This window comes from Miniopterus natalensis, chromosome 7, assembly GCF_054644295.1.
Source record: "Miniopterus natalensis isolate mMinNat1 chromosome 7, mMinNat1.hap1, whole genome shotgun sequence".
NCBI classification, from domain to species: Eukaryota; Metazoa; Chordata; class Mammalia; order Chiroptera; family Miniopteridae; genus Miniopterus; species Miniopterus natalensis.
In genome coordinates this window covers 34,552,470-34,580,122 of record NC_142087.1, presented here as the reverse complement: position 1 = coordinate 34,580,122, position 27,653 = coordinate 34,552,470, and the positions used below count along the sequence as shown (strand labels likewise).

The following is a 27,653-nucleotide window of genomic DNA, read 5'->3' as shown; positions in this document are numbered from 1 at the left end:
CAGTCACTCGAGACCCTGCTCTTCCTACTCCTCTCTCCTGCTCAGAAGAAAAGCTTCATCCTTCAGCCCACCCCACCTCCACCCCCGACACCACACTCAAGCTGACGGAGAGGACATGCCTGCTGCTCAAAGACAGGCTGGCGATGCAGCAGAGGTTCTGTGAGCTCAGGCCCACCTGCAGTCCTCTGCACGGCTCCTGTCAGACTCCTGCCCTCCTTGGAGCCCCAGCCCCACAGTGTGTGCTGCTCGGCCTCTCGCATCCCCAGCTGAAACACTTTTCTCAGTAAGCTGTGACCCTAACAGCCATCAGCTCCAGCACCATCGCGGCCCCTGCCCAATGCATTCCTGCACGCAGCGTCACCCTGTCCCTCCACGTCCATAGTCTCACTGCTGGCTGCGCCACACTGTGACTCAGTCACTCAGCACTGTCACTGCCATTCCTTGTCCTCTTCCCTCTGCTGGCTGTAGCTTCCTGAGCCTGTCTCATGGTTACGGACACAGTCCTGAGCCCACATAGCCCCTGCCAAGCAGGACATAAAAATATGACTGACAAATGAATGGTCCTGTCCTCAGTGTCCAGCATGTTGGAAGGAAGAAAGAAGCAGCCCAAGTTCAAACCAGGGTCGCTGCCCATGGTCGTATGACCGGCCTTTACCCCACTGGGCCTAGGGAACCGCGCTACATCTGTGAAGAGAACACAACAGAATGTGAACATTCTCCAAAACGGAGCTGAGAGGGGTCAGGCGCCAGGCCTATGAAACTGAAATGCGATGCGCCCTGAAGAAGGCCCACCGCAGGTTGGAATTTACGCAAATAGCTCACACCAGTTAGCACAAAAGTGCCACTGAACTAACACTGTGAACTCCAAATGCTGCTGGGTGAGCCACCATGTGGCTCCCTATCGAACTAAATGGAACAAATAGTTTCTAAGAAAAACGCCAGTAGAGAAATTTGAAAACTCTCCTGCCGCAACTAAAATGAACAGTATAAACATACAATGTGAGAAAGTAATTTTGTCTGCTTTAATAAGGACATTAAAAGGCGACAAGAAAAACGAGAAACAAATAATTTCAAGCAATTAGTTCTATAAATCCACAGCAGTAGATAAAATAAGTGAAATTCACAGTAGTTTTTGGAGAGTGAAAGCCCTCTAGTGGTTTCTTTCCATCTGTTTCACAGGGAGACAGAAGATGCTTCACAAACAAGAAGAGCTGCCTCTACCATCTCCAGCTCCAGAAGGAATACAGGACAGGTGTGGGGACAGCTAGTCAGAGTGGGAGTCAGTCCACAAAGGCAGGGCTGCGGGAGTGTTTTTCCCAGGCTCTGCAGTACGTACTAAAGCCTGACAGACGGCAGGACTGTGGTTTCAAGAGGAGCAGGCGTCTGGACCTCCGGCAGGCTTTAGGCTGCCCCTGGTGCAGCTCCTGCAGACAGACTGACAGACATAGACAGAGACAACCCCAGCACTGTCAGCCCTTACGTCTCGCCTTCACCAAAGCACCCTGCTCAGAGTGTTATCTACAGACTGCAGACTGGCGATCCGCACCCGGCCTCACAGCTCTGAACCCTCACAAGGCTCACAGGTGTCCCTCCTCTCCGTGGTACCCCCATCCTGGTGCAGGGTCCCCCTCCAGCACCTACCTCGGCAGCACACACCCCGCCCAGCCCCCACCCTCTCCCAGCTCTTTCCCTGGTGGCTTCTGGAACCTGCGCTCTCCATCAAGAACAACTTCACAGAAAGTCTGGTTCATCATCTCTTTTCCACACACAATGTCTCTAGTCACAGGCTTCCCTTGAAGCTCTCCTCATTCCTAAGGACCCATTCTTTGAGGCTGAGGAGCTCTGGACCAAGGGGTGGCCGTCTCTGTCTCCCAGTTGCCTCCAAGTCCTTCCCCATCCACCTGCACTCCACCAGCCAAATCCCTTCACTCAATCCCTTGCCAAACCACTCTTCCACAACTGCAAGTCCCCTGGAGCTTCTGAAATAATTCAGATCACACAGAGAAAAACAAAAGAGCTTGACAGGAACCCCTCTCAGAGAAAACCCTAATGACCAGCTTGGTGCACACTGGGACAAAAGGGCTAGTTACCTACAAACACAAGTGGGATCGGCCACACATGCTCTTCTGTAATAACCTGTTTCCTAACATCTGCTCAAGTCATTGCCTACAACAGCATCCCCTCAGCCTCTGGGCATCTGCAGGGAGTCCCGCTGTACCAGTGTGCTCAGGGCACCGCAGACAATGCTAGTGGATGTTTCATCACCTCTGTGCACCGTCACAAAGGGTGGTAAGCAGCCTCGTACCTACAACTGCGTCTCATGTTCCCACAGACATGGAATCTCGGGATGGTACCAGGCACAAGTATTTTGAAACAGACCCCAGAAGATTCTAAGCCCTCGGCAAGGGGGGAGGGGTGATTTCCCTACTTTGAATTGTTAAAGGAAGTAAAATAACAGGCTGCAGTGTTTAGAGGCTTTGTTTTCCACCTCTCATATTTCACAAACACTAAGTTCTGTGAAAAAGTTGGGCTAATTATAAGGTCTCAATCTTTGAAGAAAAAAATTAAGGGTGAGTTAAGCATACACAAAGGTCCTGGGGTGTTGGCTATATTATGTCATTTCTATGAGACTATCCATCAGTCTTTTCATATGGGTTAGTTTTTAAGGAAATTACTAATCTCAAAGAAAGGCATTTCAATTAATATGCTTCAGAAACAAACTAAAAGCATCCTTAAAATGTTTTAAAATCCCTCCCATAAAAACAGAAGAGACAGCTGCCTTTGATTGTGGTGCTTGGGGAAAATACAGTTTAGTCCCACAGGAACGTCCTACCCTGCAATTAGTAAGAGAGGATAAATGCCACAAAACGACAAACGTAGATATACGTGATAAATGACAAAATAATTCAACATACTAGGTTAGACAAATGTGTTGAAGGAAAGATACACGTACCAGTATCAGTAAGATTAAAACATAAATATAAGCTTGGAAGATCAAGGTTTAAAATAATAGAGAACCAAAGCCTGGCTCACTTCAAAGAAAAGGTATTTCAAACACATATGCTAAGTACAGTGATACTGCACTTACACACACACACACACACACACACACACAGAGTCATGTAGAGAGAGAAAAATGGTGATTTTTAAAAACAGACATATTTAAATGTATATAATTTGAAAATCCATAAGTAGCTACAGATCAAAATATTACGATCACCCAACTCCAATACTTCCTCAGTCTACATATATTTCATTTAAAATTTAGTTCTTAAGTTAGGAGGAAGAATATTTAGAGTGAAACGGGCAACACGTCTAGAGCTGTAGAGTGCAGTAATGGAGCAACATTTAAGGCCAGGACAGACCACAGTGCTCGATAGCGAGACAGGACGACTGAAAACCCGGGTGCGCCCTCCATACTCCTGTGTGGAGAGCAGTGGTAATGGATGTGGGAGGGTGACCTTCACTCACCACAGACCTGGCCGAGACCCAGAACACCCAGTTGCCAGCTCTACCCAGAGCACAGTCGGTCGTACAACCTATGAGCAATGCTACAACTCTCTCTAGGACCCAGTGTTTACATCGGTAGATGCAGTCTCGGAAAGACTGTTTTTAAGTTCCCATGCAGCTGTAAAAGTTACTTTTAATGTATTCTAATACTTTCCAAAGCCACGGTCTTAGTGTAAAACACACTGTGTTTTAAGTAACTAGATTGAGCTGGGACATCTCATTTCCCAATTTAGTCAAATAATTGTAACTCAACTATGTCAAACCCTCTGTCATGTTTTTATCAAATCTGTCCCCCAAAGGTTATTACAGTCACATCTATTCAATACAGCCCCCAAGGAGCCCAGGGTCTGAGAGAAGAGACAGACGCAAGTACACATAACAATGAAGGTAAGCATCAAAATAAGTATTTATAATATTTCACATTTTACAATGTGAGGCCACCTGTATATACCATTTCCCTCATGAATTCCATTTCCACTAATTTGGCCTAAGGTGTGAAGCCAGCAAGTAAAATATGTCCCGTTTTAACCTTGGAAAAAGTCTAGAGAATCAGGACTCTAGTTTCACTCAACTAAGGATTTATAAACTTAAAGTCAAAAAACACATAGGTTTTTCGCTTGATTCATGGCAATCTGAAAAAAATGGTAATTTGAGAGTAATCTTCAAGCAGGAAGAATAATTCTAGGGCCATTAAATAAATGTTTAACCTGTCCTGACTTTTCAGGAATAACATAAACCTCTGAGAACCAACAGACTGTGGGGAAGAATAAATACACATTCAGTAAAACTGGTGTTTTGTTTGCGAGCTACCAAAACCAGACAAGGGTATCAAAGTACTCAACCTGCCACGGGAGTGCCGATCCATTTCTATGCTCTCAGCAATCAAATCCCCTAAGAGTTGTAGTTCCTAGGAAGCCCAAAGATTACAGCAGTCCAAATAATAATCGACTGCACACCAGGTGAAAACTGAAACATAAGAACATCCAAGTGCACTATGCACTTCCCATAGTGACCCCCTGTCCATCTGTGAGAGCTGTTTGGGCAGAGATCCTTCCTCGGTGAGCAGGCGCACACAATACCTTCACTTGCACACACTTCTCTAACCGAGCAGCAGTTTGGACAGAGCTGGGACGTAAGCTGTAACTGTGTAACCAACAATGCTTCACCCGAACTGCACTAAGGCCAGCCTGAGCCACAGCAGCAGCGCGTGGTCATGGCGTTCCATGGCTTTCGGCACGTAGGAGGGAAGAGAGCCTTACCTACGTCGGTTATGAGGATTGGCTCTTGCAAAGGAATGTCAGGGACTGGAGTGCTGGCCTTGCCCACACGAACTTTGGCGGGTTTCCGCTGGTGCCTCATCTTTCTCAACTCCGAGTGTTTAAAGTGGGAACCTATGTGTGTCTTCCTATGGCCTGAGGTTCGGAATTTTTTGTCACAGTGAGGACAAGCAAAAGGTCTGACTCCTAAAAAAGAGAAACACACACCATAGAGTTATTTCAAGGAACTAAACCGTAACAATGAATGCCAACGTAACATTCTAGTATTTACTATCCATTTGAATATTCGACTTGCCATTTCATGCTTCTAGTTTCCTACCTATTCTAAACCAGTTATTTTCCCTAGTTTGCATACATTTTTTTTCTAGTTCATATTACAGATGCTAAGGCATGTAATAAAAGCTTTTTTTTTTTAATTTACTGTTTTCAGGACAAAGTAAAATACAGATATTCATACTAGCAGTCCTGGAGAATATTCGAGTGCTGAACTGCGGCCTGGAGGCCCATGCCACGTCTGGGCTTTGCTGGGGTTGTGTGAAATCGTGTTAGAGGAGTACCTAGCAGTGCCCAGCATTTAGGACACAAGCTGTTATTAACTGTAAACAATAACATCACTGCTCGTAATGATAGTAATATACTCTTCACAATCCTCTACTATCACGTTCCTTTCATGAAAGAAATTTCCTTCTTTTGCACTTTTACTGGTAAATGAAAGTGCAGATTCCAGCGACAGGCATATACCACCACTGACTGATTTCAGCTTTTTCAAACACTCATCCACGTGTCAGCTCAGCTCAGGAGCCCGGGCAGGACCAGCAAACTACTGCTAAGGGTCGGTCCGGGTTCCTTTTGGGGGTGACAAAAATATGTGAAAATTAGGTAGTGTGTGGGTCTCAATTCTGGACTGTACACTTTAACACAGTGAATTTTATAATCTGTGCATTATATCTCAACAACGCTGTAACAAATAAAACTGGAGCCGGAATGTAAGTTTTCCTGCCTCATCGCTGGTTACGTAATATCCGGACCGCAGAGGAGGCGCGGGTCCCCTCTCTGCTGAGGCCGGCACAAAGGTCCCCGCCTGAAGGGTGCGGGCTGCAGCGGTCAGGTCTTCGCAGGGCGCACGCCGGCGCTCCCTAACCAAGGCCCACTGTCTACACCTGAGTCTGGCCGCCCACAGGCGGTCTCCCTCCCTCTGCTCTCCTGTGCTCCTCCCCGAGCCCTCTGTCTGACTCTCCCTCGAGGGCCGCAGCTGAGGGAGAACCAGTCCCAGGTCCTCTCCGCGAGGAGGGAGCCCTGCGGAGCACCGGGGGCGTCCGCAACCACGGCTGGGAAGGGAAAACGAGTCCCGAAGGCGCAGGCCCCATGCAAGGCCGGCCCGGCGCCGCCTCCCCCGCACCTGTGTGCAGGCGGATGTGCACTTTGAGGCTCCCCGACGTGGAGAAGCTCTTCAGGCAGTACTGGCACTTGAAGGCCTTGATGCCCGTGTGCGTCTTGATGTGCGCGGTCAGGGTGCTCTTCACGGCGAAGGCCCGGAAGCACTGCGGGCACTTGAAGGGCTTCTCGTGCGTGTGGATGCGGATGTGGCGCACCAGGTCGCTGGGCTTGCGGAACTCCTTGGTGCAGTAGGGACACACGTGCCACCGGACCCCGTTCTCCTCGCGGATGGACCCTGCAGCGCAGTGAGACATAAGCTGTGAGATGCCAGATCAAGGCGCCTAAGGGCTGTCTAGGGTCAGGTAAACGGCTCCCCGCAACTGTGAAAAGCTACATGCTCTTCGCCCAAGTAGAAGATGCGTGACCGGTTGTGGAAATGGTGGAAATGTCCACCGTCACTGCGATCAGTGGGAGCTATGATTTAATCTCACAGAAAGCCCAGCAGCCCCAGGAACGCAAGTCACAGCCTGCGCGAGGCACGAGGGCGAACAGGCCCGGCTTCCTGACTCCAGTCGGTCAGCTGCGGGCCGATACCTCCAAAACCGCGGCGGGAGGGCGACCGGCGCTGTGTGAGCCTCAGGCCGGACAAGCGCAGGGGGCGAGGCGGGAGGCTGAGTCCTTGTGCTGTGCAGGGTCGGGACGAGTAGCTGCGACAGCAGTAATGGACATGGCACCGACGAGTTCATGATCAACATCAAAGGATTATTTTGTAACTAATATTCAATTTCCAATCAGGGTTAAAACTATTTCTACTAAAAAAAAATCCACGAGTGGAATTAATGGAAATACGATAATGAAAATGATTTGTAAAGTATAAAAAATTTTAAAAATTTAGCAAAATCACTTTATTCCTTGTTTTTTAACTAGATTTATTTTTGTGAAATTAAAGACACGATAATGTGAAGAACCCACGTAAAATCAATCCAAGTTCATGAAATTCGCCAGGACACGCAGCTCTGTTAACTCCGCGCAGTGGCCCTCACTTAACGCGGGAGGTTCGGGGAACCGGACTTAAAGCCGAGCGCCCAGGACCCCACGGAAGGCCCCGCGCGCCTCTCCGCCGCACCCGGCGCTCGCAACAGGCCCGGCTCGCTCCGGCAGCCAAGGGCGAAAGGAACGCGCGCTCACGCGCCTAAGAGGCAGTGACGGAGCAGGGTCGCCCTTTCCCGCTGGGGCTCTCACGCCCACGCTCGCACCGCACTCAGGTCACGCGCAAGGCCAGGGCGGCGCTGGGGCCAGGAGGAAGCAGGCGCGGAGACAGCCCAGCAGAGGCGGGGAAGCGTGCACTTTCTCATCAACCTCCCAGCAAACGACGTTATTCGAGGGCCTGCCGCACAGATGGAGCTTCAGCGGGAAGGAAAATCCGTTTCCCCCTCCCTGCTCCCAGTAAGCACCAGGAACTCTCCGCTGTGCGGGTAACCCTAGGGGGAGAACGTGTATTTTCCTCAACATACTGCTCTTTGCGAGACTAGTTAACATAGGTTAGGAAAAAGAATGAAAAATAACATTTTTTTTAAAATCAGTGAAACAATGGAAGCAAAGACAGAAGAACCAACCAGGAGGAGAGAAAAGAGAAGGAAGCAGGAAAATGGTTTCAAATAAGAAAAAGACATTTAGTTTACAGTCACATTGCTTGTATTAAGGCAAACTAAAATGTAAGACTGCTTAAAATTAATAGGTAAAAGTTAATTCAGGAAAGTGGAGTCATTACCTAAGGTCTTATCATGACAAATCAGAAGAGCAAGGTACAACAAGGTGAGAGGGAATTATAATATTAGGCAAAATTAGGAAATCATCATGGAAAATCAGATGTTTTCCAAACAAAAATTAGAATCCTATCTTTAATTACATAAGATGACATAATATAAGACTGTCACCAGGTTCTAATTATCTGTGGGACTAGATGAAGCAGATGTTACAAATCTGGCCTGCACATTTGCTTGGCCCTTCCAGGGCTGCAAAGGAAAAGTGAAGCCAGATCGGCCCTTTGACAAACTTCAGGGAGATGGGTAAAACCACAGCTGCATTCCCTGTGGCAACCTTCTCGAGTGCTGGGCAACAACCTTCCTCTTCAAATGTATTAGCAAATTTTAAAAGAAAAAGCATATATTATAATGATTGTTGAGGTAGAAAGGCTTTTACTAAAATTCAACATCTAGTCTTAACTTCCAAAAAACTGTCTAAAAACAGGAGGCAGTGAATAAAATAGATCTCAATACACTTGACTGAACAGAAAGATATGCAAAAGCAATCCTATCAAAGTCAGGAAAAAGTCCACTACCACTGCCGTTAATTTATAGGGTTTAGAGATACTAGGCAATGAAACAAGATAAAGAAACATGCCGTATAAGCTATAATGGAGAAGGTGAAATCATTATTTACAAATAATATGATTCTATGCCTAAAAAACAGTCTCAGAAAGAGGACCATGTTTTAATACATGGACATCAACATCCTTCATATTTGCAAACTAAATCCAGAAGAAAATTTTAAAATACTACTAACATGGAAAAGAAAGGTCTGCATAAGTAAAAGCACACACTCTGCTCTTCAGTACAAACACTACAATGATTACGCATCGATCCTCTCTGCCTAAGTTACTTACACACAAATACCAAGAGGACTTTTTCAGAACTACAGTTGTGGAAGTTTAGCAGAAGAGTCTAAAGTATACATGAAAAAATAAATAGGTGATAACAGTCAAAATTAAACTTTCAAAAACACAGCAAGAAAAGACTCGGCTCCCTACTTACGAAAGCACGCTATAATGCTAAAACCCACTTGGTACCACAACACATGAATGAAAGCACAGGTGAGTGAGGTAGAATAAAGTCTAGACAGAGCCACACAGGTCCGAGCGGAGCACAGATGGTAAAGGTGGCTTTGCACTGCAGTCGGGGAAAACGACATAAAGAAATGTGTTTGTACAGCTGGGTGCCCATCTAGAAACAAAATAAAGTTGAGTCAAAGATTCAGTTTAAAATATCAAAGTATGAAACTGTTAGACAAAAGAGGTAGCTTTCCATAGTGTCCCTGGTGAAGTCTCAGTATTACACAAGTCCAGAAGCCATAACACACTAACCAATCTGCCTATGGAAAAACAAAATCTCTCCTTTTAACTCAAAAAGGCCTATGAATCAGAAAAGGACAGGTACCACCAATACAGCTCACAAGATACTATCATCCTTAGCATATCAATCACAGCGAATAAAAGCTGAGTCTGCCCACTGGGAAACACTGGTGCTTTTCAACGGGAGAAGCCATTCAACCTCTCTCCCCTAAGAAATGAAATCAGAACCACAGTAAGAACTGTTTTAACCCAGCAGAGGAGGAGGGGATCAGAGCTCCGATAATCTCTTCCCCCTGAGGAGATAGGCACCCCGCCCCTATCTATCTGTGTTTTGGGCGTGTGAATCACCAGGACTCCAAAGAAGGAAGTTGGTGATACTGACCAAAATTTCTACAGTACTTACAATTTTTTTTTCTTTTGTTATTAAGCACATTAGTGACACAAATTATGAATCGGGTCTGCAGGCTAGATCAACTTTCACACCCTGATGTTGACGACTGGGCTATGGGTATGCAAGGCGGTGTCCTTGGTCTTAGGAAATACACTCAAGAAGTTAAAGTTACATGGGTACTAACTACATCTGCAGGTCACTCAGAAAATTCAGGGAAAACTCAGGCCAAGAGCAAGCAAATGTAAGAAAACGTTAATACTTGGGTAATCTAGAAGAAAGACGTATGAGAATTCTTTGTATTATTTTTGGAACATTTCAGTTAAACCTAAAATTATTTCAAAATTGAAACCTTAAAGCAACCTGTTTACAGGGCTTAGCCTATGAAACGTGACACTGCTGCAGATGCGCTACAGGTGCAATTACACACGTGAAACCGCATGGCCACCCACTCAGCCACTGCAGCATGTTTGCCTAGCCAAAAGTTGCACTCACCTGAACATTACTTACCCATGAAATGGGATGGGAATCGGGCATTTGTAAAATAAGAAGGTGGGAAAAGTGAACTACAGAATACTTGCCAGTACACCCCCCATCCTGCTGAACACTAGACAGTACACCCCCCATCCTGCTAGAGCACTGGGCAGTGCGCCCCCCATCCTGCTAGAGGACGGGAGGAGGACTTGCACTCATGAGCCGGCTTGTGTAAGTCTCACCAAGGCCCCAGCTAGGGTAGCTGCCCTGGCAAGGATGTGTGAAGGGCAAGGATGACCAGGGACTTCTCCCTGGACACTGTCTGTATCTTCTGAATTGTGTGGCAGGCCCAAGTTTCGCCTACTTATGGAATAATTTTGACCTATCTGCATTCCCTAAGTACTTCCTATGGTCACACCGTTCTACGTCCTTCAAGTGGACTTTCTCACTTTCCTGCCTTTTATTCTACCATTGCCACCTTTTCAGAGGAGAAAGCTGACATTTTCAAGGTTAACTAGGTTGCCCAAGGTCAGATGCCAGTAAATGGAAAAGTCGAGATGCATCCTGAGGCCACATCACTTTCCCCAGAAACAGAGCACCCGCTTGGAGGGACCATGGGGTGGCGGTACAATCACTACAATCACGCACGCATGGCAGAGCTTTCGGGGCACTAACGGAGAGGTTAAATTCTGTTATAAAAGTGACAGCACAAGATGAAAAGGCAGGCATCTCTAGCAGCCGTGTCGGTCACGTAGCTGCCCCTACGGTGGAACCAGCAACACATCTGGACTGTCTGCGGCATCCTTGCCAGCCCTCAGCACGTGGAAGCAGCAGGACTACCTGCCTGCAGGAAGCAGAGTCCTATTCCCCAGCCTGCCTCCGAGCACAGGCTTGGAGCTGCAGGGCTGCGGCCTCCAGAGAGGTTCTTAGGGACCAGGTGCAGGCACCCGGTTACAACACAAGCCTGCCTCTGGAGCTACCTGCATGGAGGGCAGGTGTTCTCGCTGAAGATACTAGACACATTCCAGCTGTTCAAAACGGATGGTTTCTAGTGGCCTGTGCACACAGGTGGCGTGATACTGCGTGTGCACCTGCCCGGCACAGGTGTTGAGGATGCGGGGACGTGTGTGGTGGGGCGGGGCGGCGGGATGAAGCCCACCTTCCTCAGTTGAGGAGCCAGTACCGCCGCGACTTGCAGCAGCCAGTCTGGCCTTTGGTCTGGAAAAGGGCCTGCCCGGGGCAGCTGTCAGCAGCTCCGGAGGCTCGGCCATGACCAGCACAGACGGCAGCAGGGGCGACCCGCGCAAAGGCAGCACCCCGCTGTGCTCTCCGCCCGCCTCACAGGCACCCAGAGGGGAGACGTTCAAAATGCAAGCACCCTGTGACCTGCAAGGCTCCTCTGTCGCCAACACAAACCTGTGCAAATGGCCCTTTTCCCTTCCTGCCCCCTTCACTAGCAGGGAAACCCTGACGATAAGCTGCTCGGATAGAACGGTCCCCTTTCGCCTAAGGAGAGCAGGCTACAGAGCTGCTGGGCTGGGGAAGGAGGATTTCACAGTCACGTACCAACAAGGAGGAAACATTCTCAGAAGGGAGCAGAGATGAAAGCAGCTCCCACGCTGTGCAGCAAGCAAGCCCCTGTTCCCCAAGACACCTGGGGGAGGTAGAGTTACAATCCCTAGGAAAATATTTTCATGGGAACACTTCTGCCCAAAAGACAGGAATCTATTTTATTCAAGAAAGATGTAGTAACCCTGCCCCTGTGCAAAGAGCCATGCTGATCAAGCAGGGAATTCGGAAAGGAACCAAGTTATTTCAGCTGCACAACCACTAACACAGAGATTGGGGGGGGTCACTCAGCAGGGAGCATCTGTGAGGAGGGCTGCCCACTGGAGTGTCAGGTGATAAGAGGAGCGGAGGAAGAGGCCTTCCTGATGTAGAGCAGCCAGGAAGCAGAGCATGCAGGAGAGGTGAGGCCTTGAGCGACAGCAGAAAACCCACCCCACGTTATCCTTGGGTAAGTCTGCACCAGGAAAGCAGGGGCAAGAAGACAGGACATGCCTGTGGAGCAGGTTATGGAGGCTCAAAGGCCAAGAAGTGTAGGTGGGTGTAAGGGAACAGCTGGGGTTTAGAACAGAGGGGCTGAGCTTTCTAGGTCAGCAGTGGCAGCCCCTTTACCGGGGGGAGAGAAGGAAAAAGATGGCCGAGGGGCCACAGCAGTGCAGCCAGGGTGCAATGCGCAGCCAGGGAGGCCAGAAGGGCTGGAGCAGAGAAGGCTCAGTGACAACTGAGCTCAAGCCCTGGGAGTGAGTCGGGGAGCCTGGAATCATAGGAAGAAGGCAGCCCATAGAAAAGAGATAGTTTAACAAACTGATCTCCTGGTTTTTAATTTTAAGCATCAAACGAATGCTATAGGGTAGATACTATCAGAACATTCAACAAACATCATCTTTAGAAGAAGAAAAAGGCGTTTCTTCAAAACAAGCAAAGTGCCACCCAAACGTGGCCAGGTGGGAACGCTGAGATTACCGGGCAGAAATGGGGACTTCCTCTTCATCAGCTTCTTCTCCTTTCTGTCCGGCTTCTCTGGGCTCTCCTGTTCTTTCTCCGGCTCCGCATCACCAGAGCCAGGGGGCTCGCTGGGCACATGGGGAAGGTCTGGGTCCTGACCCTGCACGGCGGAGCTCTTGGGGTGGCTGGCGTCGCTGGGGTGTGCTGCAGCTGGAATTGAAGACAGCCCACTGTTTTCTAAGGCTTGCTGAGACAGAAAAAACTCGAAGGTTAGGAGATCGACGCCCAAACCTACTACCAAGTCAGCCTCACCTACAGAACTGTGATGCTACCACCTAGAAACATAGTTTCCAAGGAGCCATTTGTAAGTGACACGACCAAAGGTTTGAGGCTGACACGTCCCTTCTGATATCTGACATCTCACCTCCACCCAGACACGGCATGGCAAGCATTGACATTTCCAAATTAAGGGGGATTTTAGTGAATTAATTTCACTTTTAGATATGTGACCTCAGACAACTCTGGTTGTCTCTAAACAGATTTGGAAATCACTGTTTTAAGTTACACTGGGTTCACCCTTAAGACATCGGCTGTCGTCACACCGGCCCCTCTGTCCCACAAAGGCAGAGGAGAGGTTAGTTTTACAGAAAGTACACGATTAGAGAGGAGGAGGAGCTGCAAGGCCAGCTGTTTGGAAATGAAGACGGACGTGAAACGGCTGGTCAGAGCCAGGGAAGTGCTCCACCCGCCACCTCCTCCTCGGCTGCCTTGTCCAGGGGCACTGGACATGCACACAGACACAGCAGTGCTGACTCCAAACAGTTCCAGCACAACCTCAAGAAATAGACGTTTCTTACGTCAATAGGGACAGACACAAGAAAGTTCTGAAAAGTCCATTCTTTTCAAGTAAATTCACTTACAGAGAAATAATCAGAGCTTTAAACTTTTAAAAAATGTATAGATTAATAAATCATTTAGAATTCCGCACTGTCCACAAATAATTAAATGAGCCTATTTTATGTCACTATAACTTATTCAATTAAGTGACGTTTTCAGTGAAGATGCCTTTACTCCGACAAGTCCCCCATATTTTTCTCTCAGTAACAACACCTGGTCTCTGACAGACAGCTGCAAGAGGAAAGAGCGCTCACCTGCAGGATGTCCTGGCTGATGCCCACGGTGATGCTGAGCGGCTGGCCGGGTGGGGGCGCCGGGCTGGACTCCACAGGCTCCGACAGCTCCAGCAGCTGCTGGATGACGTCGGTCACTGCCTGCGAGCTCTGCTGACTGGAAGCTGACGGGACCTGGGCTTCCGTCTGCTGAAGAGGTAAAGTCTGAAACAGCGTGGCCTGAAACACAGCAACATTTTCATTAAAAAATATAAACAATTACATGAATGTGTACTTCAATTTTTTTAAAAAAAGAAATAGGCATATCTTCCCTGTAAACATTAAAATCTAACCATATCCCAAACAAATTTTAAATATAATGCCTCACTAATTTTTATGTTTGGCACAACACTGGGCTCTTCAAGAACATATTCAGTGAATTTTCTACTACAATTGTTTAAAGTCTTTTAAGTGTTAGTAGATACTATAATTCAAGATGGGAACTGAGCAACCTCAGACTCCTGTTACCCATTAGAATAAAAGGATAGAAAGAGTTACAAAATAAAGGAAATAAGAAAGAAACTGTGGTGGGCAAACAATTCAAAACCCCCCTGGAGAATGGAGGCCCTGAAGGAGTCAACGCTCTGTGAAGCTATAGCTGAAAACATCTGAGGAGAGGGCTGATGCACTTCTCAGAAGCTCAGGCACCTGAAACACCTTGTCACAGTCACAAGTGGAGCAGAGGCACAAGAATGGACTCTGTTCGCCCTGTAACTGTGGACGCAGGACATTGTACATCTGTCAAAACCTGCAGCACACACAGCACTGAGCATTCGGTCACCAGCTGTAGCAAAGGCACCATACCCAAGAGAGGTGTCCGTAATGAGGAGAGTATGGACTTCTCTGTACCTCCTGCTCACTTTTTCTGTAAACCTAAAACTGCTCTAAAGATTTTTTTATAGTCCATTAATAAAGAAAAGACAGACAGACGTGGGAGGAAAACTTTGGGCTGACAATTAACCAGTCTTCCTCCACAGAGCAGAGGGCAGCGAGGCATTTACCTTCAGGCAAAAAAAAAGAGGGGTGGCCTCTAAAAGAAATCAAAGTAAATAAACTATCTGGGAGAACTTGGCACCTTTTGTGGCACTAAGGTCCCCAGACTAAACACAAAGTCCTTTGGTTCTGCCTCCAGGGACCCCAAGTTGGAGAGCTGGCTCCCTGGCCCACCACAGGTAAAGAGACCCTGGAGATGAACCAGCTCCATCCTGCGTGGAGAGTTCACGCATGGGTTTGCTGTTGCCTCATTCCCTACAAACAGACACAAGGATCATAAGAATTATATCTGAAAAAGGGGCCCTGACAGATGCAGGCAGGGAACTCAGAGAGAAGAGAACTTTTACAAGGAAAATGCTAATTAGGTTTCCAAGGAAAGTGCAACAAACCAAAAAAGCATGCCTTGAAAAAGAAACAATCCGATCACAAAAGAGAGCTCCAGAAATTAAAAACTGTACTAGCTAAAAATATCAGTGAGAATCATAAGATGAAGCTGAAGAAAATCCGTGAAAACAGAGGAAAAAGGCCAAGAGTTAGAAAAGTAAGAGGCAAAACAAGAGCCACAGAGAACCAACCCTGGAGGCTGGGTGGCTCCAGCCCCCCCCAAGGCCTCAGGCTGTCCACCAGGGAAGGGAGGGCAAGCCCAGGTTCCTGCAACCCTGCCCTGAGCTTCAGGTACTGATCAAGAAGGTAAAGTTTAAAATTATCTGGATTATCATTCCACATTAGTCACTACATCTGCATACTTGATTTGCATTTTGCCAAAGGAAATGGGGAAAACTCTTAACATTTGGTTGATTTACACACTGAAAATTTCATTAAAAATACCCCGTCCAAAACAATTTCACGACCTAATCATTAGCCCTAAATGTTCTCCAGTTTCAGGACTTACTTATAGCACCCTCTGAGGTGGAGAGTGAGCTGAGGGATCATCCCAAGCCGCAGATATTGTGAGAAAAGAAGGGGAAAGACAAACAGTAACTGTGAACCTGATGCTCAGGGACAGTCGGGAGGCCTATATTCTGTGGGACAGGAGGCAGCTTTGGACATGGCACAGATAGCCAGCCAAGCGCACCGTGAGCCCACCTACACCCTCACACCTCTGTCCAAGGTCTGCTGCCAGGACACCCTGCACTGTGCTTAGATTTGTCATTTACTATCAATTGAGAGGAGGAAGTAACCGACTGAGGAGGCCGAGCTATAGAATCCTACCAAAAAGGGAATAAAATTGTGTGTTTGAAGTCATACAATTTTAAATGCATGTACTGAAAATTACAATTTAGTTTCCCAATCAAAATCCAAAGTATGAGGAAAAATTGTCACTGTCACCTTAGACAGGGAGAAATACATCTTAAAAGGATACTTGGTTTTTAAATTATAATGAAAAGAATATTCGCTGATATCACCAATAACGTTGCAGGAATTATAATTTCATAAACTGGTGATTCTATTTGTCCTAGTTTTATTAGTTCAGGTGACAGTCCATAAATCAGGATCATCTAAACACCATTCTAAAATTTAAAAGATTTATTTTTTTGTCAAAAATTTTTATAAAGTAGCACCTTACAACCACGTAGGAAAACTTTCATAGCACCTTTATGGTACTAAATAATATTCTAAATAATATTCCATTTTAAAGGTCATGAGTGAGACGGCCGACTTTGGTGAAACAATATCATCCTATCAGCCAGCTCACTGAACTTACCGTTAAAACGTGAGCAGTCTCTGTGGAGCTCGTGGAGTTCTGTGGCCCACCCATATGCATCTTGCTGATGTGAGTGTTTAAGCTACCTAAACTTTTAAATATACAGCTACATTCTGTACAATTATAGGTAGGGCCATTCTTGACCTTAAAAAGTAAAGAAGAAAAAATGATTTTACACTTAATTATTACATAAAAACATTTGAATTAGGACACATCAAAATTGACCATTCCATTAAAAATGAAGAATAATCGAACCCTTTAACATTACTTTTTCGTTTGTATTAGATAGCTCTAGAATCAGTGATCCAGTTCTCCAATCAATATTGCAGTATGAGATTAACTGAAACATCACAGTCTGTTCTACATTAGAACTGGTTTGGGAGTGAAGAAACATAGTTTTCAGTTATTACAATTTAGTAAGAAAATGTCTACTGTATGTTCTCAATTTCCTAAAGGGTTAGCACAGGCCCCTAATGAAGGCTAGATGGACGCAGACAGAACTCTGAGCACGCACAAGATAAAGTGCACAAGTTAGGAAGGGTGGCCACGAGATGGGTGAACCTGTTGCTGCCAGTCCCAGCACTGCCCATTGGCTGCTGTGACACAGCCCGCAGGGGACAAGAGGGCAGGAAGCGAAGGGGCAGGTCCGCACGGAGAAAGCACCTCTTCTCTCACCCTCACCAAGCCCACCTTAGTTACGACATCATGGCGGCGGCCCTGAACTCACCTGGACTAGCCTTCCAGGCCCCACCTAACACCTTGTGAAGAGATTCGCCAGGGGACTGAACACCACTCAGCAACTACTCTTCAGGGGGTCTCTGGAGCACCCGGCCCCAGAGTGTCTCAGGCTGTGTGAGAGCCACCTCCGCAGCCCGTGAACGGCCGCGTGCCTGGGAGCCCCCAGGCCAGGCCGGGCGTACCTCGGAGTGCACTCTCTGCACGTGAGACTGCAGGTTCCCCTTCTGAGAAAAGGCAGCAGGACAGAAGGCACAGGCGTGGGGCTTCTCGCCTGTGTGCTTGATCATGTGGGTCTGCAGCGCCCCCTTCTGGTTGAAGGCTTTTCCGCATTCACTGCACTTAAAGGGCCTTTCCCCTAGAGAGGGGGAGAGGGGACAAACACTTCCCACTGTGAGCGCCCCTGACGGGAAACATAAATACTTCCCTTCCCCAGGCTCAGGGCCCCAAACCATCCCTCCAGCCAGAACGTCCTCCCACAACTGCAGACTCATATATCCAACTGCCTACGCCAAAATCTCAAAATCCACACCCAGATTAGACAGCGAACTATGGAGGAGCCAAGGTTAACTTCCAGGCCTGGCTGCTCTGAGGCTCACTCCTCTCCTGTGCGCCCAGTGAGCCGTCCAGGGGCAAGTGTGCTCCGCACCTGTGTGTATCCGGATGTGCCGTGTGAGCTGGCTGGGCTTCTGAAACGTCTTCCCACAGTGCGGGCACGAGTATGTGAATCCACTGCGGTCGACGTTCCGGTTGTATGACCTCGTACTGGACATCCTACACGATACAGTGGGAGCTCATGAAGTCGTCTCTCTCGTGTTACAAGCCTGACAGTAACATCCTTCCAGGAAGGTTAGCTAGCTGGTCATGAGAACGTTGTTTCATTGAAAAACCAAGCCCATATAAGTGCGTGTCCCCTACCCACACACACACGCATCAGTTTTGTGTATCCAATGTCATAAACATTCCTTTTTTCCACAAGTAATGACAGAGAAACAGCTTGTGTTGGGGCGGAACTCCTCTCATCGACAAGGTTTGCCTCTGATGGTCAGACCCAAGGTCTGCACAGCGTAGCTCTAACCTGTACCTCAGCCTGCGTCTCTGCTGCCTCCTCTCGTCCCTTCATTTCACACCACCCGAGGCTGGTGACCCCCCCAAGCCCCGCTTCCACCCACTCTGACGCCTCCACTGAGCACCAACCCCGACCTCTAACTGCTCGACCTCCTCGGGAATGGCTTAGGGTGCCTCGAAGCCAGCGTGTCGTGGGCCCAACTCTTCCTTTATTCCTAGCCTGCTCCTCTCTGTGAAGGAAAGGGCAATCCCTGCCGTGAGGAGTCAGGCCCATGCTTCCCTCTCTCTGACCCCAACTTCCACTGCATCTCCAAAAGCTGCTGGTTTCACCCCAGAATACCTCAAAGGTGCCCCCCACACCCCCCTCCAGCGTCATCTTCCTGCTGCATTGATTCAGTGGTTTGCCGCTTCAACCTCACCATAGGCGCCACGCCACGCCTGAAGTCGGGCAGGAGTTGTGTGTGTGAAACACTCTGACGGCTTCCACCACACCAGGATAAAATCCTTGCTTCCAGGGTGGCCTCAAAGGCCCCACAGCCCCGGGCCCTGTCTCCTTCAAACTCAGCTGTAGCACCGGAGTGCCCCGATGGGCTCTTATCACCCAGATTAACACAATTTTACTTCCCTCTCTCAATACAACCACTATCTGAAATGGCTGCACTGATGATCCTCTTACTTGGTCCCTGCCAGGCACAGGTAAGTTGTCAAAAGTAAGGCAGTGTGAGTAAACCAAGGCATTACGAAGGAGCTAATCGGACCCTCACAGATCCACTGTACACACCATTACCTGCCCATAGAACATCACCAGGACCTTGTTCTACAGTTTTAACACTAAAACACTAGCTAAACTTTCCACCCACACAGCCTGGCACCTATTTTAAACTTGAGCTCATTTTTCCTACTGTAGACGTGACCTACACCTTATAAAAGACATCCTGACACCACACTAGATTCGCCAATATTTTTAACCAAGCATAGCCAAGCTTGCCAATTCTTCACAGATTGTCTAGATTTTTCCCAAGCCCAGGTGGAGGTGCACACCTAATTTTGTAATGATTCTTCATGTGCTCCTTCAACTGCGCTGCCGTCTCGAACTCCTTCCTGCAGGCCTTGCAGGTGTGGGCCCTGCCGCCGGCCAGCTCCTGGCGGTGCTCCTCCATGTGCAGGGCCAGCTGACTCTGCAGCGTGAACTCGTCCCCACACTCGGAGCAGATGAGGTTCTGTGGAAGGAACGCCACCTGTGAGCAGGACCAGGACTGCTCAAAAGAGCCGGTCCTGTAGACGGTCAATATGCAAATTATACTTTCCTCTGGAACAAACGCTATTCTCACCTCTCAAAAAATATATCATTATGTCTAAATATGAAGGTACAAAAGCCATTTCTTTATTGGTAGGAAAAGACAAAAACCGAGGGAAAAGGGTGAGAAAACAATACAATGTTTGAGCAAAGTGAACTGCTTCCAGCTGGCGGCTGGGTGGTGGCGCTCTGCCACCTGCGCTATGAGTGCTGTGGAGAAACAGAAGGGCTTCGCCACGAAAGGGTAAGGACAGAAGCTAAGTTGCCAACTGATAAACCACCTCAAAAGAAAATGGCAGCTGATGGAGGTGAGATGGAAACATCTACCACTCTTTCACTGGTTTACAGGCAGTGGATGACAGAACAGTCTGGCTCTGTCCAGATGCGGCTTGCCGAGCACCTGGCAGGGGTGGTCTGAACAGGCTGTGGAGAAAGTGTAAAATACACAAAGGATTTCAAAGACCTACTGCAAAAAAGAAAGAACGTAAAAGAGCTCAAACGCTTTTAATATTTGAATTATAATATTTTGGATATATTTTCATAAACATATTAAAATAAAACTTATTTCATCTGCTTTTTATACTTTTTTAATGTGGCTACTATAAATTTTAGGTAACTCATATTTCAATTGGATAACAGGGTCCAGCTGTTATAGAGCTGGGTCTTGATTCGGCTCACAACTGCCAATGAGTTGCTGGGTGCACCTGGGCCCTGCCCTCTCCCAACACCCGAGCTGCACTGGAGTGAGTGACGGTGTGAGAGGTGGAAGCATGGGCAAAGGAAGTCCTCAGGACAACGTTAACAGTAGGAACTGCTGACTTAGCACAAGGTTCAGTGAGCTCAATCGTGCGGATCTGTAACACAACTGTTTACTTAGACAATTCTCAAAATGACCTGTCTAAACATGAAGAAGATATGCATATAGCCTAGCAATGGCATAAACTGTCAAAAACTTCAGATTAGTATTATTACATAATAACTTAAGGATGTAACAAATTACTAGGTTGTCAGTATCTTGTTGAAAATAAAGAAAATTCTTTCCAGGAAACATTCAAAAAGAAAAAAATACCTAACAATTTGCTGCATCACTTCAAAAAAAAAAAAAGGCTTCTGAGATCCTGAACTTTTACGGCAAACTATTCATTTTCTACTACCAACTGGAAGGCTCCCATCTCAGCTGTAAAATAAAACTGAACTCTTATCCCCCCTCGCCACCCTTACTCTGTTAGTGCTCTGGCTCAGGTCCATCCGCATTTTACTCACTTTCTCCCCTAACCTTCAGGTTAGTGTATTTAGGGAGATATTGGCATGACTATTACTCAGAGATTTGTCAGGATTTTCTGAGTGAAAACTGTGCTTTGTGAACAATTTGCTCATGAGGTGAACCCAAGGTCAAGAATACCCTGGGCCACCACCAAAACAGGCCACGTAACGGGAAGTTCCATCACCATCCAGCAGGCCACAGAGCTGGGGTGCGCCCCGAAGACATCCTGGGCAAGGGGCAGTCGTGCCTCGGGGCAGCTAACAGACCTCTGGAGCTAATGCCAAGTCCTCAGGGCGGGAAGCAGCAGCTCCTTGTACCCAAGAAGCAAACTGCTCTTGGGTAACTTCAATGAGCGCTAAGTGGCGAGCAGACGCCAAGGAGTCAATGTGCGGAGCTCTGATCAGACCCCATCAACATACAACAAAAAGACCCCCAGTAATGGTAATAGAAATCTTAGAGCATTTGAGTGAGTTAGGTAGCGTGCTGTACCAGCATGGACAGAGCACTGCTGGGCGACGTTGTGAAGGTTCAGCCTTATAACCACGTTCCATTCCCCGGACAATCTAAAACTTTAAAATAAAAGCAGCCAAAATAAAAACACCAATCATTTTTAAGTAGGCAAAGCACATAGACATTTGCTTTTCCCTCTAAGGAGAAACCCGCAGAACAACACAGGAAACAAGGTAGACCCTCCTCAGCTGGGGGCGGGGGGCAGCGGGGGGGGGGGGCCAGCGGGGGCGGGGGGGCTCCCTGCCTGTACGTCTGCTCTTCTACAGGGAGGTTAAAACCCACACTCGCGACCTAACCTCCAGCCCGCAGTCCCTGCTCTGCTCTGGACTCTTGTGGTCACACTAACTGAACCCTAATGGGGGCCATTCACTGAGGGCAGGGTGGTCCTGAAATAGAACGAAGTTGAATCACACAACCCTGAGCTCCCTTCCACCCTGCATGCCTTTAGCAGGTGCACTGGGGTAGGGTGGGCCATGCAACCAACACAGCTGCAGACGAACACAGGACTGTGCTGCCACATGGGAGCCATGTCCTCACTGCGAAGGAGGGACACATGTGGGAACTGGGGGAGGTTCAGAGGATCTGGGAGGGCAGCTGGACTTGGACCAATGTGAACCCCTGGTCTCTGGAGTGGGGTGTGCACTGCCCCGTGTGTGTACCTGCTCTAGAAGACATGGTGGGACTTAAAAAATAAAAACTGTAGACCTGGGAAGTATTTCTAAGCAAGTCACAAGAACCAGAATCTGTAAGTGAACAGATTAAAAATGTGACAATTTGACAATTTAAAAATTTACGCAGGGGGGAGGGAGCGGTATCAGAAACTGAGGAAGGGCAAAAAAACTAACTTCCTAGGTATGTAAACAACTGACACAAATCTATAAGAAGAGACTCATAATCCCACTCACTCCCCCAAAATAAGAAAATTAAAAGATAGGAAAAAATACTAATGGCTAATAAACCCAGAAAGATGCTAAACTTCACTCATAATTAAGGAAATACAAATCAGAACAACAAAAACATACCCTCTTAAACTACCAAATTGGAAAACACAAGTTTTATAACACAGATAATGAAAATGGTATGAAGAAGGGGCATTTTCACACACCACTGGATGGAGTATAAATTAACAGACCCTCCCTGGAGAACAATCTGACAATACCCACCCCCTTCTAAATTCATGTACATTCAGACCTAGCAACTCCATGTTGAGGGGCCGGGTCTGTGTGTCGGGGAGAGGGGCACTGTGCACTGAAGGACCTTCCGGAGCATCTCTGGTCACTAGATGCCTGCAGCACTGCCGCCTTTCACCACAGCAGTGATAACCACAGTGCCCTCTGGGCACAAAGTCGCCAATGTGCTCAGACACACATAGGAACATTTACTCGTGTGGTTCCGTTTGCACCGTGTCTACTACAGCAGAAAACAACCTATATATGTCTATGCAGAGAGACCTGCTGACCACGAGACCCGTGTCCACAAGTCACATCACGTGGCTGATAATCTACGTATGACGAGCAGGTTTGATGCAACCTTGCCTGTAACAGCTGACTGAAGGAAAAAGGCACAGAATAACCGGGGTGCATGGAACAGAGTACAGGGGAGCCTGGGCACGCCCAGAGTGCCCTGTAAGAACTAGAGTCACGGGGCTTGGAGTCTCAACTGTTCCCAAACTACACATGGATTACTTAACAATAAGTTTTAAAAGATAAAAAATAAATGATTTTATATGAAAAATTAAAGGCATACAACAAATACACAAACCTACACAGAAAGTAGAAACTCAGTTTTCAAGATGCAAATTTTATAGATGTAATTTAAATTCTGTATGTTTCTGTCTTGGGGGAATTACACCAGTCATCTGTAATGACGCGGCAGGCAGACTTATAGGCGGCGCTTACATTCTCCTCCGCACTTTTTGCACTTTCCTAATTTTCTACAATAATAATCGGGGTAGGGTAGTATTTTTAAAGCAGAGCCTTTTTATAATTGAAACGAGGCCCTGCTCCCAGCAGCAGCAGCAGCACAGCCCTGTCATGCCGGGAACTCGGGGCTGCTTGCTCGGTTCCACTGCTCTGCAGCATCACGAACGCACCCTCGCCTCCCAGCGCCCAGTCAGGGGTCCAGGAGCATCTCCACAGGCAGGAAATCCACTCTTGGCCGCTACAGATTTCTACTAAAGTTAGTTTCTGTTGGGGGGGGGGGGCCCTTCTCACAACACAGACAGATCTTGACCCTCCAAACACACTCCCCAGTAAGTGTCTCCACCCCACCTGACAGGGCAGAAACGAAATGTTCCATCAGCCAACCGGAGCCCAGCCAAGGCACATTGACATTCGCCCCCTGGAATCTAGGTGAAAGGCTGTGTAAACTGGTTTATGCCTCAGGTGCCCACGGATGGGAGCCTTCTAAGCAGCAGTGAGCAAAGGGCAGTGGGAGAGTCACCTCCTCCTTCTCGTGCAGCATGATGTGGGCTTTGAGGCTGGCCACCCTGGAGAACTTCTTGTTGCACACAGGACAGGTTGGGTCCTCGCCATTGTGGGTGCATCTGTGCAGCGTCAGGTTGAATTCGACATTGAATGTCTGGGGGCACTGGTCACAGCGATGTGGCTGTTTGGAGAGAAATGTCAAGAAGCCACTGAAATAACAATCTTTCCACAGTAAACGTCACTCAAACATTAACAAGTACCATGATCTACAATCTTTCCAAGAAATTTCTGACGCCTCTGCTGGACCCCAAGTCAGTAAACCCCAATTCAACACATAAAGCTCCTTAGGGACTGACTGGGGGGAGGTGAGGACGACACCCGTCCAGGCAGGAAGGTCCTGATAGGAGTACTGCACCTCAGTGCGCCAGGGCGCAGGCTCTCTGACAATAAGTCGGCGCTACTTTCCCTCCTTTTCCAACCAAATCTACTGCTGTCAACAGTATCACTTAAAGTAAAAAAGAATCATAAAAATTCTATTATATTTTAACAGAGTTGCTTATCTCAGTCTAAAATGTTCCCCAAATGGAAGGTATTCTGCCACTTGCAAGCAAGAATAAAAAGTAACCACTGGCATTACCTCCCCCTGAAATAGCGATGCCCTAATCAGGACTAAGTATTTTCAGATTTTCACTTGTGGGTGGGGTGGGTTGGGGGGATGAAATGATGCCCGTGGGCACCGCTGTTAGCGTTATGTTATCACTCACGCTGACAGTAAAGGCAGTAAGGCGGAGCTGGTCCCACCCTGGGCTGCAGAGAAGAGAGCCGGTATTTGGGGTCTCACGGGGTTGGCTAGTTCACATTGTCCTACCTAGAGGAAAGTTGCAGCCACTTTTTTAATTGCAGTCTTAACTGCCGCTTTCCATCTATCAGGAAGACACTAACATTCCTGTCAAATCCCTGCCGAAGAGCCATCTAACCTAACCGAACACCAGTTTACAATGAAGCCACTCACAGGTAACGCCCTGTGGAGAAAAGCGCATCAGCATGTACTAATTCTGTACTCCCAGGGAAACAGAGGCTACAGGAGAAAGGCATGTTTTAAGAATGTGTTTGTCCACACCCTTCAATAACTTCAATACACAGGCGCGCAAGACAATCTCTCCCCTTCCCTCCTGATCTCTTAATGGCTAGGAATACAACTACAGCTAAAAACAAAAATATGTATTTATATAACATAAAACGCTCCACAATTCAGGAGTCTAAATTATGAAAAACAATTTCAACCCACAGGTGGATGTTCACAACACTGCCAGTTTCAACCACCCATTGCTGACACCCCTTTAAAAATACATACCTTGTCATTCTGCTCGTGATCCCTCATGTGGCGGTGAAACTGGGACTCTTTTGGAAAAGACAGCAGACAGATTTCACATTTATGGAAGTTTGGAACTTGATAGGCATAATTAGTGTTCTCCGCATTCAATGTTAAAACTCCATCTATAAAATTGCATAAGTATAGACAATAAATACCACTTGTTATTCTCATCACATAAATAAAATTATTTGGTTACTGTCTAGAAACCAAATTATGTCAAAACTTTATGAGAGATTTTAGATGAAATTAATGAAATCTTGAATTTTTTAAATGGACATGCTTTTAGGTTAGAAATGAGAAATGTTGAGATGACTGAGACACAGCACAACAGAATCCTAAATGCTTCTTAATAGGACTTGGAAAACCTAAACTCAGCTCCTGGGGCCTGACACGCACACAAATACAGGCAAAAGCCATAGTGTCCCACCCCGGCCTGCTGCTTCTCGTTGTTTCTAAGTCACTGCAAACCCTGGAGGCATTTCACCTCTAAGTCACTCTGGGAGTTATCAGGAACCAGGCAGGTTCCTAAATCACTCAGTACACAAACTCCAGTCAAAGCATAAAGGCTACTTCACTAACTCAGTCTACCTCTGAAACCTTCGGAAAAGCAGAATATGTCAACAAGAACAGAAGCTTTGCTCCCTCCGACAGTCATGGTTTCAGAAGGTAAGGGCTGCAACACTGTGGACAACCCTCAGGTCTCACAATGTGATTCTCTAAACCCAGTCGGGTGAAGGGCTATAAACTTAAAAGTATTTTCAAGTTGGAAAAACTATGGAATCATCATCGACATTTGCCAACAGTGTCATAGAATAAAGGTGTCTTAAATCTCTCCAATTCTTTAAAATAAGTAAATATACACCAAGTCTTATCATTTGAGCATCAATATGTAATACATATTAACTATATAAAGACTAGAAATAGGTGACATTAGCAAATAGGTCACATAGCAAACTTGACCCAAAAATATTAGACTTTAGAAATTTAGAAGCAGGGTAGGGGTAAGCTGAAGACTCAAGCAAGCTCAAGAAGGCCTTGTCTTTCTCAGGCATCCTGTGCTGACAGCATTCCACAGCTCCTCTGAGCAAACAGCCTGCAGTTCCAACTCTGGCCAGCGGCCCTCGGGCCTGCAGCCGCATCTGTGTTAGAGCCAGAGTTGAAATCCAGGGGACGGGAGGTGGGGCCAGGACTGGAGAGAGCTGGCAACAGTTTCAAAAATTCTGCTGGCAGGTTGGCCAGTAAAGCAAACTCTGAAACACCGATGTAATTAAAAAGGCTACAACGTCATTCATGAATGAGATGGGTCTACTACCTAATTTTTATTCTATTTGTTCTTAACTATATCCACATACTATTCCAAGACCATGCTTTCAAAATTCCTGCACTAAACTAATAATAAATGTTTTATGACTCCCAAAGCCCAGACTGAATGATTGTTGGACCATATCAACTTGTGGCCAGTGGTTCTCAACCTTGACCTTGACTGAAAGGTGGAGTCACCTGGGAGCCTTCCCCACAGGTTGGGGTGTAATACATGCAACAAGGTCCCCAGGTGATCCCTAATGTATTGCCAAGGGTGACAGTCACCACCGAGGCCTTGCCGTGATATTTCACATAAAGTTCTACAACTGAAGAGTGGTCTGAAAACAGCTAATTCCTTCAGCGCAGACCCTGTCTGTGTACAGGCACGGTACCAGACCCTGATATAGAATGCCCCATAAAAACTGCCGAACTGACTTTATGTGACGAGGAATTATGGTTCAGTGTGGTTTCCCCAGACTAGTTTGTGTCATAGACTAAGATCTGGAAGCCAGGTTAATTTACTACTGGTTCCAAATTATGACATGTTTACATTTTAAGTGTCATGTAATCACACTTTCCTCAAAATTCTCAATGCTCTATGTTCCTGCCTGCCAAAGAAGTTCAATTACAGAGCATGAAGGACGCTCCTTTATGAAGAAATCTTTTCATCCTCAGATCCCCGACAGGGTTACAAAGTCATGATTTTAAGCAGAATCCCTCTCCCCTGAACAGTCCCCACCAATAGTGCCTAGTTTTGCTTTGCTGCTGAAACAAATGAGTCACCTTAAAACCTGAGGCTCCACATCTGCTGCTGCCTCCTAAAAAGTTCAAGCTCCACCCTTGTCAGCCCCTCCCAGTGGTCTCCTCTCCTCCAAGGGAACGGTGCAGAGTCCCTGAATTCAACCAAGAAGACCTGCCACAGCCTGACCTGGCAACTTGGGCAAGAAAGGGCTCGTTACCCATCTGGCTCACAGTCTGCCTGTCTCAGCTCTCTAACATGAAGTAGAACAAACATCTCTTCACCAGAAAACAGAAGCAGCAGGCAGCCAACTAAAGGTTTAAGCTCAGGAGGAAACTTCCATGCCATTCTACTGGAAAAAACAGATGAAAGCCATACAAGACCCTAGATGTGGTTTCCATCA

General features: G+C 47.2%; 1 protein-coding gene across 1 annotated transcript in view; it reads right to left on the bottom strand.

The window, feature by feature from the left end:
- The window catches only part of ZNF236 (zinc finger protein 236), a 57,332-nt gene extending 30,018 nt beyond the window's left edge, over window positions 1-27,314 (bottom strand). Inside the window, exons 1-10 of the mRNA XM_016214824.2 lie at window positions 25,189-27,314; window positions 23,851-24,015; window positions 19,379-19,557; window positions 17,919-18,043; window positions 17,455-17,627; window positions 16,535-16,678; window positions 13,819-14,016; window positions 12,686-12,914; window positions 6,187-6,459; window positions 4,770-4,973 (exon numbers count right to left, since the gene is read on the bottom strand). Coding sequence (XP_016070310.2) covers window positions 4,770-4,973; window positions 6,187-6,459; window positions 12,686-12,914; window positions 13,819-14,016; window positions 16,535-16,678; window positions 17,455-17,627; window positions 17,919-18,043; window positions 19,379-19,557; window positions 23,851-24,015; window positions 25,189-25,380 — 1,882 coding nt within the window. The 5' untranslated portion in view covers window positions 25,381-27,314. The remainder of the gene's footprint in view (window positions 1-4,769; window positions 4,974-6,186; window positions 6,460-12,685; window positions 12,915-13,818; window positions 14,017-16,534; window positions 16,679-17,454; window positions 17,628-17,918; window positions 18,044-19,378; window positions 19,558-23,850; window positions 24,016-25,188) is intronic.
- Between the last annotated feature and the right edge of the window lie 339 nt (window positions 27,315-27,653).